Source organism: Schistocerca cancellata, chromosome 7 (assembly GCF_023864275.1).
Source record: "Schistocerca cancellata isolate TAMUIC-IGC-003103 chromosome 7, iqSchCanc2.1, whole genome shotgun sequence".
NCBI lineage: Eukaryota > Metazoa > Arthropoda > Insecta > Orthoptera > Acrididae > Schistocerca > Schistocerca cancellata.
In genome coordinates, this window is record NC_064632.1 from 545,098,559 (window position 1) to 545,122,536 (window position 23,978).

The 23,978-nt window shown below is 41.4% G+C and overlaps 1 protein-coding gene across 1 annotated transcript in view; it reads right to left on the reverse strand.

The window, feature by feature from the left end:
* The window catches only part of LOC126092299 (THO complex subunit 5 homolog), a 170,567-nt gene that overhangs the window by 23,630 nt on the left and 122,959 nt on the right, over positions 1 to 23,978 (reverse strand). The window contains exons 11-12 of the mRNA XM_049907819.1: positions 17,464 to 17,655; positions 2,562 to 2,677 (exon numbers count right to left, since the gene is read on the reverse strand). Of these exons, the coding sequence (XP_049763776.1) occupies positions 2,562 to 2,677; positions 17,464 to 17,655 (308 nt within the window). The remainder of the gene's footprint in view (positions 1 to 2,561; positions 2,678 to 17,463; positions 17,656 to 23,978) is intronic.

Consider the following 23,978-nt stretch of genomic DNA (forward strand, 5'->3'; position numbering starts at 1 on the left):
TATTATACAGTAATCCAAAAGAGTGATAAAACTAATGAGAAGTAGTAGAACTCTGCTACCTTGAAAGCAAAATAGCACATGACAGTGAAAGCAAGGAGGCTGTAAGACGCAAAGTAGCACAGACAAAGAAAGTGTCACTTGCCAAAATAAATTTATTAATACCAAATGTAGCTGATTCTTCCACCATTTCTTGCTAGAACAACTTCCCCTATGCCTTTCATTTATAACCAAATGTAGACTTTAATTTGAAAAAGATATTTCCGATATCTGGAGCACAAAATTGTATGAAAATGAATTAGGAAATGTTGTAGCACCGGAAAAGCAGAGAAACAAAGATTTTGACATGAGGTGTTAAAGGAGGACACTGAAAAGTACGTAAGTGGGCTGATATGATACGAAATGAGGAAGTTGTCTGCACAATTGGTGAAGGAAGGAATATGTGAAAAGCACTTATGAGAGAAGGGACAGCATGATAGGAAATGTGGTTAGGCATCAAAGAATAACTTCCATCCTATTTTTCCATTGAAGGCTGGAACTGAAGGGAAAAACTCAGACTGGAATACACCTAACAAATGACTAAGGGCATTGTGGTAAATGCATCTTTGAGCTCTACGCAACAGAGAGAGGCAATTGAGAGAAAATGTTGGTGAGATACAAAAACTGACCAAGCAGTTAGGAAGTGTGGTGTACTATGTCCTGCACACACAAATACAGAGAGCTGTTGAGTTCTCATGAACAGAAGTGCCAGAAGCAGAGGAAACCACAGCCTTATGCTGGTGCACAATCCACAAAGATCTGCAAGAAGCATAATGCAAGATGTATGTATATCCATCTACCGAGACCACTGGTTATTGGTGTAGCATCAAAGATGACGTGTTATCTATTACTAGGGACAGAAAAATTTCGGGAAAATGATAATTTGAAAAATAATGTGAAATTTGTAGTTTTTAACACAACATAGGCAATTTTTACAAAATGCCATGGTATTTGTCATTTTCCCATATAAATATGTTATAAATCTTCTGAGGGCGACAGTTTAACAATGTTTGAAACTAATAGTTATTGAACAATGATATAGCAAGAAAGAAAAATACATGCCGAAACTGGAGGGGGGGAGGGGGGGGGGGGGAGGGAAGACATACACAAAGAAATGGAAAGAAATGCATCAAAGGAAAAAAAATAACACAGAAACAAACAAAATAAAATAACAGAAATTGGCAACAAAGTGGCACTTAGTGTGGCAAAAAACTGTACCGAACTTGGAAAAAAATGACACTGAATTTGGCAATTAGAAACCGCCAAATCTGGCAAAAAATAACACCAAACTTCGCCATGAAATGAAACGATTTTTTCCTGCCCTTTGATACATTCCACACACAAGTGGCACAGTCTATACTGGACAAAGAACTAGGCCTGTTGAAATCTTATATTGAAAAGACTGAAGACACACGAGATTAAATAAACCAAGACTGAAGACACATGAGACTAAATAAACTATCTAGTTGGTTTTGGCAAAACACTGCTTCAAACTAGAACATAAGGTGAGGTACGATGACACTCACAAAGTATGGCCCAGAGCTCACAAACCTGTAACAGTTTTACAAAGGAATCTGTGGAAACAATACCGTCAGAAACATTCGTTAACGGGGTGATAATATGCCACTTCAGCAAGGCACAGGAGCTTGAACTCAGCCTACAAATGGAGTGGAGACGGTGTGGGATCAAATTCAAAATAGTTTTATACATCTCTTGAGGCTTTTGAGTGCAGCAGATCTTGTAGGAGAAGCTCAGAAGTGATTCAGAGCAGGTTATTTCATGTTGCCCTGTCGAGAAGAGTATATAAGCTCAGTGAATCCTATAAGCTAGAATGTTCCAGCTCAAATGCAAGCACTGATCAAGGTGGCGCAGTGGTTAGCACACTGGACTCGCATTCGGTAGGATGAAGGTTCAAACCCGCATCTGGCCATCCTGACTTAGGTTTTCTGTGATTTCCCTAAATTGCTTCAGTCATGCCTAGAGGGGGTTCCTTTGAAAGGGCATGGCCGACTTACTTCCCCATACTTCCCTAAGCCGATGGGACTGATGACTTCGCTGTGTGGTCCCTTCCCCCAAATCAACAAACCTATATATCAAATGCCCACTTGTGGCAGATGGGTGCCTGCTGGCAGCAGTGGATAGGGATAGACGAACAACTGATGAATGGTCAGTCAGGTAGCCAAGCTGCAGCCAAGGTGATGCACTTGCCAAGTGGAAACAGGCAGGGGTAGTCAGTCGGCTCACACATGGGCAGATATGCAATAGGATTACCTCACAGGCACACTATCCATCCTGCACCTGCCCACAGGGGAGCTGAGCGAACTCGCAAGTACCTGTGTACCATGGGGCAGTGCTGGATCAGACTGCTCTAGGTCATTCAGAAGTGTCAGCAGCAGCTGACAATGAAAGCGAATCACCTCTTTCAATTACTGTGACACACACACGCACACACACACACACACACACACACACACACACACACACACACACTTAATTTCTCAGTGATCTGTAAATAGAGCACTTACCCTGACAGCATCATTGTTTGTGCTGTTGTGTTCCCCATGCCACAACAGTTGGAGACAGAATATAGGAGGAATTCGAGGGTAATCACATTTAATCGCTATCAGCGAAACCAGTTTAGCTGCAACATTTTCAAATCAGAAAACATTAATACTACATTAACTATCATGCATTTATATGTTGCTACAATAAATGATTTATAAATTTAAATGTGAGACTAGATTAAAGATTAAAAATTCAGTTAAAAATAGTGTCAACCACTATTATTGCTGGAAAAATTTTTTGAACTTCTTTCAGTGCCTCCATGACACTAAACTTTTTGTACTGAGTACTCAAAGGTTTCCTTGCTAGTCATGCAGAGCTTAGTATCACAGACTAATATAAAATATCAAATGGAACAAAAATATTGAATACACAATGACGGAAAATGAATGGAGAACCAACTGTCTCCTCCTGGTAAAACAAGTCAATGAGACCTGTCACTTGGGTATCAGTGCCACAATAGTGTAAAATGATGAGTGTAAAATGATGTCACGTCAGGCAAATGCTGTGGGTGACCCAGTTCTGCAAATAACAACTTCACAGATAAGGCAGAAAGGACTGGCATACTCTTGGTAAAGTATCCCCAATGTGCTTTCCACAAATCAAATCTTCCCCCTCTTCACTCATTCACAAATGTCTCAGTGAATGTAGACAATTCCACACTAGACAAAGATAAAGAAAGAACAGTCATCATGGCTTTGAAACTTGTTTTGCTCATCTTCATCCCCCCCCCCCCCCCCCCCCAGTAAGGTTCAGCTCTTCTACCGTATTAGTTGGCACTTTGTTTCCGGATAAGAAATCATGATTCATCACAAGTAATGCTCTTGTCTTCTTCTGTATCATTATCAACAATGTTTCCATTGACTGTAGAAATGTTCATTTTCGATTCCTTTTGGTCTGTAGTGAGAAGTTTTGGAACTATTTTTGTGTAAACATTGTGCATGCTGAATGAGTCATGCACAATACGAGGTATACTTCCTCTGTTACTTCCTGAGATTTCAGCAAGAGCTTGGATACTCAGACAACAATTTTCAAGGATCAACTTATGAACTTTTCATGTCCGTCCTTAAACTCTTTGAACCATTAAAAAGCTCACATTCACAATAAACATTCACATCTGTACACTTCTCTTTCATGTCTATATATTTATTTCTCAACATAGTCACCCTGGTGACCAACCCATTGCTCCCAATTGGAGACCAGTTTGTTAATACCATCACTGTAGAACATTTGACTTTGTTGATGCAGCCACAGCATCACCTCTGCTTGCACTGCTTCATCACTATCAAAGTGAAGTTCTCAAAGGTGTTCTTTAAGTTTTGGAGATAGATGAAAATCAAATGGGGCCAAGTCAGGACTGTAAAGAGGGTGACGGATGACAGTGAGCCAAAGGCACTGGGTAGTTGCAGATCACACAGCACTTGTGTGTGATATGGTACTGTCATCCAGAAGGAGAGGGTGCTCCATGTGTGGACTAACTCTTCAAATTCGTGCTTTCAGTTTTGTGTGAGTTTTCTCATGAGCTGACACAGTCATGTTACCCAGTGCCATGTTACACACAACACTTCAGAGCCCTCAAGCAGCTGAGGGTTGCAATTTGCATCAGCAAAGGGGGAAAGTTGACCAGGTAATATGCACAAATGTAATACTTCAACTGATATTGAGAAAAAAATAAAAAATTTGGAGGCATTATGTTCTGATGTAACCACAAATGCTGGAACGAAGAGGTGAAACGAAAGATCAGAGAAGAATCAGCGGCCAATGGTAGATGGAATCGGACTGTACCGCACCATGCGCGACACCTGCAACAGCTGCATATAAAAGCAGCTCATGATAGCCTCAGCCGCACAAGATCAGTCTGAGTCTGCAATGTGATTATTGCTATGCTGTACAGATCCGTAACAAGTGGTTACTTGGACTTGGTGTATAGCAAGAACTGTGTTGTTTTTACGTTGCCTCTCGCTAGCGACATTTGCTGTAGAAAAGTTAAGTATTGTCAATTTGCCTTTCTAGAAATAAAACTATTAATGTTGTTTGTTTGAAATTGTTATATAGCATTCTGAGAATGCTGCAACCTGTAGGCACCCTATTAGCGACGAGAGGGCAAGACACCACACATTACTTGTTAGCATATCCTCATAGTGGTGTAACACTTAGTCAAAACTGGAATGTTCTTAACAGAATTCCTGTCTTTTATATGGTTTTCATTTGAATGTAGCCTAAATATTACAAATTATGTTAGAAATGTTTAAAATATTAGGATGGAATTTCATTCTTTTTTAGGAAAGAATTTGCCACTGTAAGTTTTCATATGGGAGATTTTACACACTTGATTATGACAAGCAGCTTCAATGTTTGGCTTTCCAGTGGACTGAGATGGCTGCTGAAAGTAACACTGCTTCCATGAGGTTTTTGCAAGAAAGCATTGCCAGTAAGGGCACAGCAGAGAAAACTTCATGCATTCTAAAGTATGTTCTTACACATTTCAATCCACTCAACGATGGTGGTGTTTGATATCTGATAATCTGGCCTGGCTGTTGTATTGAGGCCAACAACAAGCTGATGATTTCCTTTTTCAAAAATCTGGTTGCGTATACATTTTTCACTTCTGTAGACCAAACTTTCTCATTACAGGGCATAGTTTCTTACCTTGTGATTGATATTTTGCATTTATGTGCCTTTGTGCATATCACCAGGATGACTGGATTCCAACCATTCAACAGATTTCTTGTCTGCAAGATGGAACCAGAGGATTTCAGATATCTTACTACACTAGACCAAGAAGTTCAAAATAACTGAATACGCCTGGCTACAAATTTCAGTTCACAACCCTTCTATATTAGAAGGAAGAAAAAGTAATGACATCCTGCAAGCATGGATTTGTCAAAGCATTGTGTAGAAGCAGAGAGATACTGGCAAATGCAATGCATTGCAATCAAACATTTCAGTCTACTGTTCTGCCCATCAAAAGCAACAAGAAGAAAAAGTTGACATGTATAGTATAACCCAGCTGAAAAATGCAATTTTCATCAGCTATTACTTGCCCATCTAGCCCGTTCTCTGTTCCCATTCCAGCACTACACAGCCCACTATTACACCAATGCACCCAGCCTTTTTACTTCTCTCCTTTCTGCTAACCCCTACCCTCCTCCCCCACCCTCTGTCTAATCACTCAATCCCACTCTCCACCTTGTTCCTCCATGCTCCTAGCAGCACTTTACTGTCCCCCACCCCTACTATGCTCATAGTTATGTGCTTCATATACGAGAAGCACTTATTGAGATTAAATATAAGTTATATTGTGTGCATAAAGACACTATGATTATACATTCAGTGGAACTTCGCTTTAACATTCTCCGATTTTATGTTTTTGTGATTCTACACCATAAATTTGTAGCTGCCGTGAAAAACCTGTAAGATCAATTCTAAAAATTCCCCAATTTTACATTTCTTCCTAGTAAGGTTTACCTTGATTCTGGGTTCTTACTTGATGTCTTGCTTGACTTCATCCTGTTTTCTTCCTATTAATATTTGATGTGACTGAATGAGTTATAAGACAGATGGTTCACACCATGATGGTGATGGAGTTACGGGATTATTTTATGCCGTTGTGGAGACAGGAGATGTGAGAGGAAATGCTGATGTAATCCACAATCAGTGACCCCAACACAACTTGCAGCATTTAGCTTCACAGTGCAATTATGATACAACTAGTGGTAGGTTGCAGCAGTAATGGAAAAATAAGGCAGTCAACGTGCTGTGTTTGGGACCATGCCAATTCGTGATTAAGGGGCCCAGCCATGATCTTTTCTTGTTCCACTTATAACTCAATCTCATCTTTTTGCATGTATTTCCAATGTACAGTATTCATCAACAATATCAATCGTCAACCTTTTAAATCCACACACGGAATCTCGAAGAACATGCTCAGTCATAATCAATGAAACATCGCCCATTTCTGGCTAGTGAACCCCTATTGGCTGGCAACTTGTTATGTCACCCAACAGACAGTGCAGCAACCACACCACACTAACACATGTAAAATGAGCTCACCTACTGGATGTGTGGGGAGGGGGAATGGCCCTTCACGGATGGGAGTGCAGGTAAGGTGAAAGCATTTTGTGAAGTGCTGAAAAAATATTTTTCACGCAGATGATGTGCTATGACATAGATGTCACATGTAATGTACAACATTATGAGAAGGAAAGTTGCTACTCATCATATAGTGGAGATGCTATATCGTGAGTAGCAACTTTCCTTCTCATAATATTGTTGCATTCCATCCTCGGTTTTCCATTGTTTGATAGATGTCACATAGAAATAGAACAAGGGTTTCGCTAAAGCACATTTTAAAGAATTTCGTGTTCACATCTGACATGATACAGTAGCAACAACTACACTCCTGGAAATGGAAAAAAAGAACACATTGACACCGGTGTGTCAGACCCACCATACTTGCTCCGGACACTGCGAGAGGGCTGTACAAGCAATGATCACACGCACGGCACAGTGGACACACCAGGAACCGCGGTGTTGGCCGGCGAATGGCGCTAGCTGCGCAGCATTTGTGCACCGCCGCCGTCAGTGTCAGCCAGTTTGCCGTGGCATACGGAGCTCCATCGCAGTCTTTAACACTGGTAGCATGCCACGACAGCGTGGACGTGAACCGTATGTGCAGTTGACGGACTTTGAGCGAGGGCGTATAGTGGGCATGCGGGAGGCCGGGTGGACGTACCGCCGAATTGCTCAACACGTGGGGCGTGAGGTCTCCACAGTACATCGATGTTGTCGCCAGTGGTCGGCGGAAGGTGCACGTGCCCGTCGACCTGGGACCGGACCGCAGCGACGCACGGATGCACGCCAAGACCGTAGGATCCTACGCAGTGCCGTAGGGGACCGCACCGCCACTTCCCAGCAAATTAGGGACACTGTTGCTCCTGGGGTATCGGCGAGGACCATTCGCTACCGTCTCCATGAAGCTGGGCTACGGTCCCGCACACCGTTAGGCCGTCTTCCGCTCACACCCCAACATCGTGCAGCCCGCCTCCAGTGGTGTCGCGACAGGCGTGAATGGAGGGACGAATGGAGACGTGTCGTCTTCAGCGATGAGAGTCGCTTCTGCCTTGGTGCCAATGATGGTCGTATGCGTGTTTGGCGCCGTGCAGGTGAGTGCCACAATCAGGACTGCATACGACCGAGGCACACAGGGCCAACACCCGGCATCATGGTGTGGGGAGCGATCTCCTACACTGGCCGTACACCACTGGTGATCGTCGAGGGGACACTGAATAGTGCACGGTACATCCAAACCGTCATCAAACCCATCGTTCTACCATTCCTAGACCGGCAAGGGAACTTGCTGTTCCAACAGGACAATGCACGTCCGCATGTACCCTGTGCCACCCAACGTGCTCTAGAAGGTGTAAGTCAACTACCCTGGCCAGCAAGATCTCCGGATCTTTCCCCCATTGAGCATGTTTGAGACTGGATGAAGCGTCGTCTCACGCGGTCTGCACGTCCAGCACGAACGCTGGTCCAACTGAGGCGCCAGGTGGAAATGGCATGGCAAGCCGGTCCACAGGACTACATCCAGCATCTCTATGATCGTCTCCATGGGAGAATAGCAGCCTGCATTGCTGCGAAAGGTGGATATACACTGTACTAGTGCCGACATTGTGCATGCTCTGTTGCCTGTGTCTACGTGCCTGTGGTTCTGTCAGTGTGATCATGTGATGTATCTGACCCCAGGAATGTGTCAATAAAGTTTCCCCTTCCTGGGACAATGAATTCACGGTGTTCTTATTTCAATTTCCAGGAGTGTACATCCACTATTCATGTATATACTTTGCACTACACGCTGTAGATCGCAAAGACTGGCAGCAGTGATAGAGCACATGAAGGGAAATTGTAGCAGCTGAGCTTTCTTCCAAATTTACATTTCACACAGTGTACAGAAATTCAGTGACCCGACTTCTAATACACTTGGGGAAGTAAATTCATTTTTTTCACATCTCTGTTTCTTTCATCATGCTTAAGATAACACATTAATTGTGGTGAGCGTGCAGCTCATAAGAACAATAAGAAACAGTACCAGCAATGGTAGCAAAATATGTCATTAAGAAGATGTCCGCATTTATACTTGTGGTTTAGGCACTTAGCAGCTGTGATGTTTCTGGTTTAATTCAACATGTTCATCAATCTTTTCCCCCCCAGAACCATGAACCTTGCTGTTGGTGGGGAGGTTTGCATGCCTCAGCAATACAGATAGTATTACCATAGGTGTAACCACAACAGAGGGGTATCTGTTGAGATGGCAGACAAATGTGTGGTTCCTGAAGAGGGGCAGCAGCCTTTTCAGTAGTTGCTACACAGGGGCTACAGTCTGGATGATTGACTGATCTGGTCTTGTAACACTAACCAAAACGGCCTTGCTGTGCTGGTACTGCGAACGGCTGAAAGCAAGGGGAAACTACAGCCATAATTTTTCCCGAGGGCATGCAACTTTCCTGTATGGTTAATGATGATGGCACCTCTTGGGTAAAATATTCCAGAGGCAAAATAGTCCCCCCTTTGGATCTCTGGGTGGGGTCTACTCTGGAGGACGTTGTTATCAAGAGAAAGAAAACTGGCGTTCTACAGATCGGAGTGTGGAATGTCAGATCCCATAATCAGGCAGGTAGGTTAGAAAATTTAAAAAGAGAAATGGAAAGGTTAAAGTTAGATATAGTGGGAATTAGTGAAGTTCAGTGGCAGGAGGAACAAGACTTCTGGTCAGGTGAATACAGGGTTATAAATACAAAATCAAATAGGGGTAATGCAGGAGTAGGTTTAATAATGAATAGGAAAATAGGAATACGGGTAAGCTACTACAAACAGCATAGTGAACACATTGTTGTGGCCAAGATAGACACAAAGCCCACGACTACCACAGTAGCACAAGTTTATATGCCAACTAGCTCCGAAGATGACGAAGAGATTGATGAAACGTATGATGAGATAAAAGAAATTATTTAGATAGTGAAGGGAGACAAAAATTTAACAGTCATGGGTGACTGGAACTCGATAGTTGAAAAAGGAAGAGAAGGAAATGTAGTAGGTGAATATGGAATGGGAATAAGGAACGAAAGAGGAAGCCACCTGGTAGAGTTTTGCACAGAGCATCACTTAATCATAGCTAACACTTGGTTCAAGAATCATAAAAGAATCATGGAAGAAGCCTGGAGATACTTGAAGGTGTCAGATAGATTATATAATGGTAAGACAGAGATTCAGGAACCAGGTTTTAAATTGTAAGACATTTCCAGGGGCAGATGTGGTCTCTGGCCACAATCTACTGGTTATGAACTGTAGACTGAAACTGAAGAAACCGCAAAAAGGTGGGAATTTGAGGAGATCGGACCTGGATAAACTGAAAGAACCAGAGGCTGTAGAGAGTTTCAGGGAGAGCATTAGGGAATGATTGACAAGAATGGGGAAAGAAATACAATAGAAGAAGAATGGGTAGCTTTGAGAGATGAAATAGTGAAGGTAGCAGAGGGTCAAGTAGGTAAGAAGACATGGGCTAATAGAAATCCTGGGGTAACAGAAGAGATATTGACTTTAATTGATGAAAGGAGAAAATATAAAAATGCAGTAAATGAAGCAGGCAGAAAGGAATTCAAACATCTCAAAAATGAGATTGACAGGAAGTGCAAAATGGCTAAGCAGGGATGGCTACAGAACAAATGTAAGGATGTAGAGGCACATATCACTAGGGGTAAGATAGATACTGCCAACAGGAAAATTAAAGAGACCTTTTGAGAAAAGAGAACCTCTTGCATGAATATCAAGGGCTTAGACAGAAACCCAGTTCTAAGCAAAGAAGGGAAAGCAGAAAGGTGGAAGGAGTATATAGAGGGTCTATACAAGGGCAATGTTCTTGAGGACAATATTATAGAAATGGAAGAGAATGTAGATGAAGATGAAATAGGAGATATGATAATGTGTGACACCATCCAGCAAGAAATGGTTGTGATGATTTGTATGGCTCTGGTCCCAGATAGCTTTGCATTCAAGAACTACTGAAATTGATGCCTTTGTAAAATTGTCACTTGTAGTTCTCACTTGTGAAAGTGTTCAAGGCTCTCAACAACTTGTGTATTGGTTACACACCAAATAAGTCTATCAGTGGATACTCGATGCATACAAAGAAGCATTATAAAAAAGTAACAGGTTTATTTGACCCACAGGTGGGTGTTGCAGAAACCTGAACTGGCAAACACTTGAAGACAGGTGCCAACTATCCTATGAAATCCAACTGACAAAGTTCCAAGACCTAGTAATGAGAAATCTACAAATACACAATAATCACCTACATACTGTTCCTGTAGGGACCACAATGACAAAATTAGACTAATTACAGTGTGCATGGAGGCATTTAAGTCATCTCGTTCCTGTGCTCTATACGTAAATGGGACTGGAAAAAAGTGTTAGTAGTACAAAAGGAAATAGATCTGTCATGCACAATGGTTTGCAGAGTACAAATGTAAATGTGGATGTAGGCTATGCTGTCCAAGACTCTAAGTAAAGAAAGGAGTAGTCCTTTAAACAACAGCTTGGGTGGAGCGACCTTGAAGCAGCCAATTACAGCTCAAACTTCAGAATGGCTAGAACAGCTGCAGCTCAAACCACAAACTGGTTTGATACCCTTGTCTGATGAGCAGTGATCCTGCAGGTTAAACGGACTGGTAAGACTCAATGGCCATGCCAGTGATGTGCAAGCAGCAAGATTCAACATAAGTACCCTCTTACACTCATTTTGGATTCTTTCAGCTTTTATTTGTAAACTAAGATTGGACTTAACTTAAAACAGAGATTAAACGGTCATTGCTTTTGTAGCAACTTTCTAAGACTGTTATTGAACCATGGTTGGTCTTTCCCATGCCTCACAATCTTGCTTGGTACATACTCATCTACAGCATACTGGACAAGGCTTTTGAGTTTCATCCAGTTGAAATACACATCCTCAGAACTCTATATTTAATGCTACCTGTAATTTCTATCCACTCGCTCTTGGTGAGCAGAGATATTTTCCTATATTTCATAACAATGCATGAAAAATCAATGGTCATCATTGCAGTCACAGCCTTACGACCACTAATGCCTTTATTTACATTAAATGATTCAACAAGTTAAGCTTTGTAAGTTAGTAGATGGTCTAAAGCATTGCTCTCATGAGTTGGTTCTCCAACTAGCTGTTTGATGTACATCTTAAATAAGATATTCAGAATAACCTCAGGTGAATCCTTGCCAACACCAGTTTCAATCATGAGTCTTGCCTATTACAGTAACATGTTCTGAAAATTTACTTATGATGTTCTCCAAAATTTCTCTGAAATTCTATGCCAATGCAGCTGCTGATGTAGGTGATCTATGACAATGTTTGATTATCAAGAAACTTCCTGGCAGATTAAAATTGTGTGCTGGAACCACACTTCTTTACAGCAAAAAATAGCTGCCAACACTGTCATGTAGCAAATCACTTGGGTATATGCTCACCAGACAAAATATTAACCATACCCTTAAAAGGGCATTATACAGTAGAACCTCAGTTAGGCGTCACTTTTGGGACCGGCGAGGGATTGGAATGCTAAAAAGGTCAATCAGAGGAGAATGAAACAAGTAATTTACAGAGCTCAAAACTATGTAATATATCAAAATTAAGTAAAAAAAAAAAAAAGATTATATTTCTAATGAATAGAAAGAAAACAGAGAATTTTAGACACTGAAAATCTATTTTTGAAAGTGTAAAATGATTTTTGTTTCAATTTCTTGACTTTGTTGCTGCATTATACCACTTCTTTCCCAACAATATGTGCATAGCTGTAGTGGTTGGCTATTGTTCCAAATATTTCAGGGCAGTCTCGAACGCATCCTTTGCTGCAGAGTGCCTGATCTTTTTGTCTTCTCCCTTTTCTTCATCATCTGACTCCTCTCGGTCAACACTGTACTGTTGCAAAACAAGATCGATGATCTGATAATCTTCAAATTCTTCATTGGTGACAGCAGCAACATTACCTTCTGCTAATGATTCCTCTATGTCATCATGTTGGATATCATTCTGAAGTGTTTGCAAATCAGTGGCTTAATCTGCACTTTCTGACTCATTAGTTTCTGGAAGTTCATGCTCTTGGTTTAGTCTAGAACAAACCTTTTCCCATGATTTTTGTAGAGTGGTTTCCTTAAGTTCTTCACAAACTTGAGCACCTGAGTAAATTGCATCTTTTATGTTGATGCTTTTCATTCTTTCAAAAGGATCACAACTCTCTTCTCTTTTTTCTAACAAAGCTCTCATGATTTCCTCATGTAATGTCATTTCAACCACACAGTAATGCCCTGGTCCATTGATTGGATTACTGAAGTCACCTGGGGCATGGGGAAAGGGCGAGGCGGAGGTCAAGTACAGCTTTTATGTTACCTTGTTGAAGTTCAGACTCTGAGGGGTGCGTTGGGGCACTGTCTAACAATGAAATCGCGTGGTGTGAAAGGTTTTTTGATCTCAAGTATTTATTAACAGCAGGAACAAATGCAACAAAAAACATTTTTTAAAAACACATTACCATTCATTCATGGACCTTTTTAGCTTTGTAATAAACAGGAAGTGCTGATATGTTTACATTTTTGAAGAATCGTGATTAAGTGCATTGGACTTGGTGTGACAGAAGTAAAATCAACCAATAACGCTAGCACACTTTTCAGTGCAGGGTGCAGACAGATCGCCAGATATCTGTGAAGTCAGTTAATCGGAGGTTGGATAATCGAGGCTCTACTGTAGTGATTGAAATAAGGGCTGTGAAGTGGTGTGTGCCAGTTGGCTCTATGGAATCAGTGCAGTAAGATGGTTACATGCTGAGATGTGACAGTGTAGAAAGGCACTATCATATTTGGAAATGTCCACGACAATATTGTGAACCAACACTGACTGTCCAATATTTCTATAATGAATGTTGTGCCGCTCAAAACCATATAACATTGCATCTCAACAGAGGTAACAAAAATATCATGACTGATGTGGACTAGAGACAACTATCACACCTCATTAACGAGATTTGGTTTCAACCCAACAGGTACTGTTGCTTTCAATGACCGCAGGTTCATTTTGACTATATTCTGTATGAAAAACATGAAGGGAAAGGCATTCAACAGTCATTTGCAGTTGTGCAATGCAAAATACCATGGTCCCTGCGCCACATAATCTTGAATGTCTTTGATGGGCCAAACAACACAGAAATTAGACAGCACCTAACTGTGCCATGCGGAGTTGCTGCGCAGTTAGAGGAGCCATGTCACGGATAGCACAGTCCCTCCTGCTGGAGGTTCGAGTCCTCCCTTGGGCATGGATGTGTGTGTTGTCCTTAGCATAAGTTAGTTTAAGTAGTGTGTAAGTCTAGGGATTGATGACTTCAGCAGTTTGGTCCCTTAGGAATTCACACACGTTTGAACATTTTTGGAGATGTGGTGCGATCTGAAGAGTCACAATTTTGTCTCTTTCAAATAATGTACAGTGTATGGTGTTGAATGGTCTACCGTCCAACCGAGTAGATCAACCTGCAGTGTGTGGAGGGTACAGTTTGGACTGGAGGGGTCCTGTGATGTTATGGAGGTATTTTTTATACCATGACTTTGGCCCATTCATTCATTTTACCCTGACCATGAACTAAGAAGTTTACTTGAAAATCTTTGGCGTACAACTGTTGCCACTTCTTCTGCATCTTCGTGATGAGTATGTTGTGGACACTTCAGTTTTCTAAGATGACAACACATACCATCAAAGGGCAGCATGTCTTTGTTCCTGGTTGGCAAACATTCTGACTTTGACAGGCTCACTATCACACAAACACACACACAAATATTCAAGCTTTCGCAACCCATGGTTGCTTCATCAGGAAAAACAACAGGATGTGGGTTTTAAGGGAGAGGGTAAGGAGTCATTCCTATCCCGGGAGTGGAAAGACTTACCTTAAGGGGAAAAAAGGACAGGCATACACTCGCGCACACACACACACACACATATCCATCCGCACATGTACAGACACAGGCAGACATATGTAAATGCAAAGAGGTTGGGCAGAGATGTCAGTCGAGGTGGAAGTACAGAGGCAAAGATGTTGTTGAATGACAGGTGAGGTATGAGCGGCGGCAACTTGAAATTAGTGGAGGTCGAGGCCTGGTGGGTAACGGGAAGAGAGGATATATTGAAGGGCAAGTTCCCATCTCCAGATAACCCGGACAGTGTAACACTGTGCCAAGATGTGCTGGCCGTGCACCAAGGCATGTTTAGCCACAGGGTGATCCTCATTACCAACAAACACTGTCTGCCTGTGTCCGTTCATGTGAATGGACAGTTTGTTGCTGGTCATTAACACATAGAAGGCTTCACAGGGTAGGCATGTCAGTTGGTAAATCACGTGGGTGCTTTCACACGTGGCTCTGTCTTTGATCGTGTACACCTTCCGGGTTACAGGACTGGAGTAGGTGGTGGTGGGAGGGTGCATGGGACAGGTTTTACACCAGGGGTGGTTACAAGGGTAGGAGCCAGAGGGTAGGGAAGGTGGTTTGGGGATTTCATAGGGATGAACCAAGAGGTAACGAAGGTTAGGTGGATGGCGGAAAAACACTCTTGGTGGAGTGGGGAGGATTTCATGAAGGATGGATCTCATTTCAGGGCAGGATTTGAGGAAGTCATATCCCTGCTGGAGCACCAAATTCAGAGTCTGATCCAGTCCCGGAAAGTATCCTGTCACAAGTGGGGCACTTTTGGGGTTCTTCTGTGGGAGGTTCTGGGTTTGACGGGATGAGGAAGTGGCTCCAGCTATTTGCTTCTGTACCAGGTCGGGAGGGTAGTTGTGGGATACAAAAGCTGTTTTCAGGTTATTGGTGTAATGCTTCAGGGATTCAGGACTGGAGCAGATTCGTTTGCCATGAAGACCTAAGCTGTAGGGAAGGGACCGTTTGATATGGAATGGGTGGCAGCTGTCATAAGGGAAGTACTGTTGCTTGTTAGTGGCTTTGATGTGCGAGTGTATACCTGTCCTTTTTTTCCCTTAAGGTAAGTCTTTCCACTTCCAGGATTGGAATGACTCCTTACCCTCTCCCTTAAAACCCACATCCTTTCATCTTTCCCTCTCCTTCCCTCTTTCCTGATGCTTGAATATTTGTGTGTTTTTTATTTTATTGTGTCTAACAACATACTAGCACTTTCTCATTTGGTAAGTTACAGCATCTTTGTTTTTTATATATATATTTCCCATGGGGAATATATCAAAGAAAGTGTATGAGGCTATCTGGAAGAGCAAGTGAACTTTGGCAGCCAACATCCCCACCATTTGGTGGCTTATGGAGTTTATCACCAATGAGTGGCTTCAGCTAGATATGATATACACAAAAACATTTATGGAGTCTCTTTATTGCCAAGTTGAGACCATTGTGAAAGCCAGAGGCAACATTACACTGCTTTAGTTTGTTGTCTCCTGGTGATGTCTAATTTTTTGTCCATTGTGTTTATATTCCATTCTGAATTTAGAATTTTGCTGCTATTTATCTGCAGTCTTCATGAACTTTCTGCCCCTAATGCAATGTTGGTATTAAATGTTACTAATTCTGGGAATTTAAATGAATGCTCCAGCAGTTTCCTGATAATATATTAACAATTCTTTTTTCCGATTTGCAAGGGCAAAAGTTCCCACTCAAAGTAATGTGGCTGACCTGTCTTCAGTTTTGGTTGCAATTTTATAATAGATGTGGAATTGTACGCCCCCTCCCCCTGCGCCATATGCACACCACACGTACTCTATTACATGCTGAGTAACCCCTTTCTTCATGTAGTGATTGTCTCATCTATTAAGGGCTGGGGGGTGGGGGGGGGGTGGGAGGAGGATCCTGTGATTTTCCACCCAATAGAGATTGAGAAATTGGCATTCGACATAGTCACATCATTTGAGACACTGGTTTACACCTTTTCTGAATACAATACTTGCATCTTTGTCTACACCCGCCCTCACTACAGGTGGATCCATGCTTCACTTGTCCTTCCATTTTAATCTCCCCTAACCTACCTGCCTCTTCCCTAAAAGAAAAGAGCAAACATTTACAAAAGCTTGGATAGTGTGCCATACTGTTAATTTACTAAATATTACTAAATATATCACCTCCTAAATGTATGTACTGGCTAGCAATTCTGTCCTATATTTTAATAAATTGTACTTTTCTCTTTTTAGCTAAATTTGATCAAAGAGGATGCTTTATTGTTACTGTATGCACCATGTGATCAGGTGAATAATTACAGGGCTAACATCTACTTCATGACAGAGGTTTGGATTTAGAAATAAACTATCGATCACTGTAGTGCTGTTCCCTGCTACTTGTTACTACTCCGAACAATACTATCTGAAGTGGGATCAATATTGAAATTGCTATGTACATATGCTTCCCAGTTACTGAAGCTGTTCAATACAATACTCGCTGCAATACTCAGGCATATGTTCTTTCATTTTATTGTTTACAGAGCCACTCAAACTTTCTTTGACATACTTAGAATAATGTGATGCCATCTTGTACTCCTCTACTACCAATAGCATTTGACTCTTTTCAATCTTTTCCCATATTATGCCACATCTACATTACTTCATTATAGGCCCAGTCAAAGCGAAATGCAGGTTTTCCACTGCATTCACATTGGCAACAATACACAAATATGAAATCTATTAGTCAACATGTAAAGTGAAGATGAAAAGAACTACTGTATGGCAATACTTCCCTGAAAATAGGTTATCTGCTACTTGTGAGACACAATTTGCCACATTACATAAAAATTTAACAAACACCTACCAGTTCCTCTGGTCAAAACACACACGTAGAATGAGTCGGCATGAGTAACAAAGTTCTCTTTCACCAGAGTGGCAGTGTACACAGCACTCTTATATTCTTCCCAAGTAACTGGTTGCCAAGAACTTAGCGTACAACACAGCTTTGCAGGAAAATTTTTACGTAGTGTATGTGGCACAGATACAACACCAGTTTCTGTAAAGCAAGAAAATCTTCAATGACACACAATGAAATCAATTTTCATAAATGAATGGTATCTATATTTAATTACTAGAAACTTTCTGATCAGAATTCTTCACAATTTTCATTATGCACCATATTACAAAATTTATTAAGAACTGAGAAATAAAATATGTGTTACACAGTATAGCATATTTATGCAGCTCACGGATGGATGGAAAACTTCGAGGACATGTCAAAATCTTGTTCTCAACATTTTGGGAACAAATAAAGAGGCTAATCAAAACTTTAAATGGTCCTTGTCTCACTGGTGGTTAAAACTGAGGGTAAATTAAATAAACTACACTATGTTAAAAGACTAACACATTGTAGGCAGCTGTGCCATCTGATAATACTAAAACCTCATGTGCTACAGGATTCTGACCTATCCAAAATTTTATAACAGCAGTGTGTTTGGAAGGGTGTGTTCTGAAAGTGTGCTGGTGACTAATATCAACTATAGCTTGTCCAGGTGCTGATCACATGGGTATGTCCCCTTTCTCTTGTCTTTACAGTAGTGGAAGATTATTCTGAACGGTTCCCCCCACTTCTACTGAGAACCTGATGGGTCGACAGTGGTACAATGAGGGAATCAGAGCAGACAAAGACTGTTGAAGCTGTGCACAGATACATTAAATTCAATACAGAGCTGAGTCCCAAACATAAGCCAAAGAAAAATTGATGGGCAGTAAGAGAGTGTCCACGCTTGAGTCAGTCAATGTATTTCACTGGAAACTGAGATTCTCTGTAACGCTGACAGGTGTCCTAGATTACTGTTCGGTAATTTATTGTCCTACGTATGTCCATCACACTTCAGTAATTTTATAATGAAGCTGAGCTTCTTCAGCTGTTAGTCACACAAGAAATTTTACCCTGTTCAAATCTCTGAGTCCTAATGTGCAAAGTATTCCTTTGATTCGATCCCAAATGGTATCCCTACTCTCAATCAGTTGTAGTACAGGCTCTTGGAAGTTTGTCTGTACAGTGGTACTAAATTGTGAGCAATGTACTAAATTATGAGCAATCAACTGTTCACCAGTTTCTACATTTATGCTACCTACAGAGATTGTCTAACTAAAAGTATTCCTGGGTGAGTGACTTCAGCTGTGAAAGCCTTAAAATTTTCCTATCAACTTAAAGAAACAGTTTAAAATTGAAAACAATGTCACCCATTATGAGTTCTGTTACAGTAAAACTACAATGAGCTGTATGAAAATGAGCTATTGGTTGCCACTTCTAATAAGATACCTGTGGTGTGCGTACTGTAAGACCTTCGGTACACACACCATCAGATTATTTGACTTGTCGCTCTAACGAAGTAGGCAAGTGTCAGCAATATGTCTCGTGGCCTTATCGTGGCGTGTTTATCTTCTGCCGTTAGGTCAGACAATAGAATGCCACTTGCAGGCCTAGAGTAGCAGATTGACGGTGACCAACTTTAAACAGAACTTGATTAATTTTCACCCACATTTATTAAAATAATAAAAAGGATAGACATTACGTAACTTGATTCTCAATGCTGTTTACAATTGACAATCTGAAGTTCCTTTGCTCTTGCTACGTTAATCTTATTCTCACATATCTCTGATCCTTGACAAAGTGTCTATACATTTCTCTTCATGGCAATGTACAGGAATATGGTCATCTTATTAGGCGCAGACTGAAACTTGACTATAGACAAATGTAGACTAATGCATACTGACTAATCGGAGGTCTGTACACTCGTTATACCACCTCGCGCATTCAGGTATCACTGCGCGAGTGTGATCCGCGAGGAGAAAAGGTTCTACATTAGCAGCAATCTCATTGGCTGCGTCACATATTAATAAGCGGATCGGCGGAAGCAGAATTTGGTCTGTCTCTAAGACAGCGCCATCTTGTAGTGCGAGGGGAGATGGACGAGCGCTGCGCCTGCGCTGTTGTGCTTAGCGGGGCGCGCTCTAGTGGGAAAGTTGTGTACGCACTGACTACGCGGAACTATGTACACAACAATACCACTCCACAATCACTTGAGGAATACTATTTACTGGGGAAAAGATTTGAAAACCTGACGGCAACAAACACTTCACCCCATGCAAGTCAGGAAAATTATTAGAACTGTTCTGTTATTTTCTTTATCTTAAAAAAAATAAACAAATAAATAAAAATTTATAAAAATAATCTTATACTTGGTGCGAAAGACCTCTAGCATCAAGGCCAGGTTATCTACAAGGGTCAGCTTTTAAATTCTTACAATTTCTAGATGGAACTGTTGTGATGTAACATTACCATTTTAAAATTTGTCATTTGTTATCAGAAAATGGCTGAGTAGTTTACAGTAAGCAATTAAACAGACAAAAAAAAAAATGGAAAGTTCATGAGAAGGTTTTTGCTGTATGATTTTTTACTATTTTCGCAAAGGCCTAACTCAACAATAATGTCTTTAATCACTTCATACAACTTTTGTCAATCAATTGTCTCCAGCAAAGGAATATTTTGTATAGGCTGTATATACATGCTGTCTTTTTCTTTTTAAGATCTCTCATGGAGAAAAAACAAGGAAAACTGAAGATGCTTTAAATAAAGGAAAATGCGCCTAGTCAAAATGCAGCTTTTGAAAGTATGGTGTTACATTTGACAATGGAAGAAATAATGGCTTAACATTTAGAAGACCAAAACATTTGTGTGGTTTTGTTATGTTTTTTTGCATGTGGTGAGTATACTTAGGGATGCATAGTGTCTTCTGGATGGGATGGCGATTGCAGTAACTGCATAAGAGAAAGTACCTGTGTGGCCACCTCTTCACATTTCATTCATCATCATCCCAGATTGGGGTTTTGCAGTAAATCCAGAGTAAATGCTCCAGCAATAACAATATTGGAAACAATTCATGAAGAAACAGCAGACAAATCAAGAAAGTCTTGTTTAGAAGAGCTAACTGTATTGTGCTGTATGGAATATATGGAAAATACTACTGAAGGTTCACTTTGTATTTATTTCAAAGAATTTTATGTTGAGTTAAAGAATCTTCCTTCTAGTAATATTCCATACTGCAGAAGGGAAGTCCAAGAAATTTACACAGCTGCAGTCAACAGCTATAATGAGCAAAGTAGTACTCAATAATTTTTAGCTCACCTAAAAATCAAAACTATGAAAAGTTAATATTCTCAAAGGAGGGAAAATCACAAATCTTTGTGACACCATCCAGAACAATAAATGTTGGAATTGGACCAAGTTCCTGAAGAATGCTAATAATAACTACAAAATGGGAAATTATCACTGTTGTTAACAACAGAATGTTAAGAAGTGTGTAGTTAAAAAATGAAAACACTGTCACATAGAAGAAGGTGTAAGTAGCTGAATGACGAACACTAACTTCCCTTAACAAAGGTTTATTCACCACTTGCACATACAAGAGCGCAGAGCGATCTGCCTCCGGCCAGAACGTATACAGTATATATACAGCTACAGAATATTCCAGTACAATGATTCTTTACATATGTGGATACTTCTAGAATGTACTCGAACCGAATATAGAAATTAAAATTCTACAGTCCAGGACCTTCAGTGCAAAGTTTAGTATCATAACCACTACACCACAGTTCCACTCAGCTTCTTCTACGACATTGCTCCCTCCTGAAGAGAACAGCGTCTCGGTGTTACGTCCTCCTAGTCCGGGAACGAGTCATCAGTCCTGCGTACTCTGACTCCCAATGACTGATGCTCGCCCTGGCAGTGATCTCCTTGGAACTTCTTTTGCCACTACGTTCTTCGTCACCTTTCCGCTTGTTGCCTGTTGTTGGAGCTTCAAATTTACCCCGGATTGCAGGAGTCTTGTAGGGCTTCATTCGAAGGACGTCGACCGTATCTCGGGTTTTTCGTCGTCTTGTGTCGGGGTCGAAATCTTTAACTTCATAAGTAACATCAGACAACTGTCTTACAACCTTATAAAGTCCAAAGTAGTGCCTGAGGAGCTTCTCAGAGAGACCAGTCTTTCGAACAGGAGTGAAGATCCAGACAAGATCACCAGGTTGGTAGACAACTTGGCAGTGGCTTGCGTCATACCTTCGGCGATCGTTTTCTTGAGCCTGCAGCATGCGGAGTCAAGCTAACTGCTGAGCTTCCTCAGCTCTGGTTAACACCTGGCCAATGTAGTCGTCATCCACGTCATCAGGAGTGAACGGAAGCACAGTGTCCATCATCGTAGTTGCCTCACGCCCCTGCACCAGGAAAAATGTCATAAACCCTGTGGTGTCCTGTTTGGCAGTGTTTTAGGCAAACGTCATGAAAGGTAACACCTCATCCCAGTTACTCTGCTCAACACCGACGAACATTGATAGCATGTTGGCCAAGGTATTATTAAAGCATTCAGTAAGCCCGTTAGTTTGCGGATGGTAGGCAGTTGTCATGTGATGAGTAATGTTGCACCAACGGTTTATCTCTGTCACAAGATTCGACTGAAAAACTTTCCCTCGATCTGTAATTAACGACCTTGGGACACCGTGTTTTAATACAATGTCTTCCACAATGAATTTGGCTACCTCAGATGCTTCGGCTGTTTTCACAGTTTTTGTAATGGCATAGTGTGTCAGAAAATCAGTGCAAACAATAATCCATCTATTGCCACTAGCAGACATTGGAAATCGTCCGAGGAGGTCAATTCCAACACACTGGAAAGATGTTTCGGCTGGTGGAATTGGTATGAATCGGCCAGGTGGTTTCTGAGGAACTGCCTTTCTCCTCTGGCACTCTCGGCAGTACGATACATTGTGACGGACACTCCTAAATAAACCTGGCCAGAAAAATCTCTTGTGGATTCTATTGTATGTCTTCATAAATCTAAATGTCCGGCCTCAGGTGTGTCATGGAATTTCTGTAGAACATGTAGGAGCATGTGTTCAGGAATCAATGGCAGCCACCTCTTTCCAAACTGATCAAAGTTTTTCTTGCAAAGCAATCCATTAACTACCTTAAACTGTCCTTTCACATCCTCTGACCAATTTAAGGCAAGCATAATTTGAGATATCTTGGCATCCTTCTTCTGCTCAGCAGAGAGAGCCTGAGTGCAGCAAGACAGTCACTATCTTCATCAAAGTCTTGATGGTCTTGCACGGGGTTTCTTGAGAGACAGTCGGCATCTCAGTGTTTTCTTCCACTTTTGTACACTATGGTAATGTCATATTCTTGAAGACATAGTGCCCACCTGGCGAGTCGTCCTGTTGGATCCTTAAGGCCTGTGAATGGCCTTCCATAGAGATACTGTCGAAATTTGCACATGGCCCAGATCACAGCAAGACATTCTCTTTCTGTAGTTGAGTAGTTTCTCTCGGCTTTTGTAAGTGTCCTAGAAGCATAGGCTATAAACTTCTCTTTTCCATCTGAAATTTGCGCCAGGACAGCACCGATCCCATACCCACTGGCATCTGAGTGTAGGTCTGTAGGTGCTCTCTCATCATACAGACCAAGTTCAGGGTCAGTCATCAGAGCTTTTCGCAGTACATCGAATCTTGTTGAGCACCACCCCAGATAAATTTAGCATCAGCTTTTAACAACTCTTGGAGTGCCCTGGCTTTGATGCAAAAGTCTTTGTTAAAATGATGGTAATAAGATCATAATCTGAGGAAGCTTCTCACGTCTCTAATAATTTTAGGAATAGGAAATTCCATTATAGCTCTCACCTTTCCTAGGTCTGGCCGCACACCTTCATTTGACACAAGATGTTCAAGTATTTTGATTTCTTTTGCTCCAAAGAGACACTTTCATGGATTAAGTTTCAGTCCACCTTGTTGGAGACACTTAAGAATGGCCCTCAGTCTTTTTATATGTTCATAAAATGTCTCTGAGAACACTATAATGTCATCTAAATAACAGACACATCAACCACTTCAGGTGACGTAGAAGATTATCCATCATCTGTTCAAAAGTTGCTGGAGCATTACACAAAGCAAACAGCATTACCTTAAACTCATACAGGCCCTCAGGGGTGATGAGTTTTCTCACGATCAGCCTTATCTACTTCGATTTGCCAGTATCCCGAGTACACGTCCAGTATTGACTGAGAAAAACTTAGCCCCATTCACACAATCTAGTGTATCGTTAATTCGGGGACGAAGACCACTGGTGACGACCACGGGCTCTGCGAAGGCTGAATGATGGCATTCTTCATCATTTTCTCTACCTCGTCACGAATTATTCGATGTTCCGTTGCTGACACACAGTGTGCTCTCTGGCTTATTGGTTGATGGCCTCCAGTGCTGATCCGGTGTTTCACCTTCGATTTGTCTAATTTGCTCTTCACCTGTGGACTGAAGCACATTCAG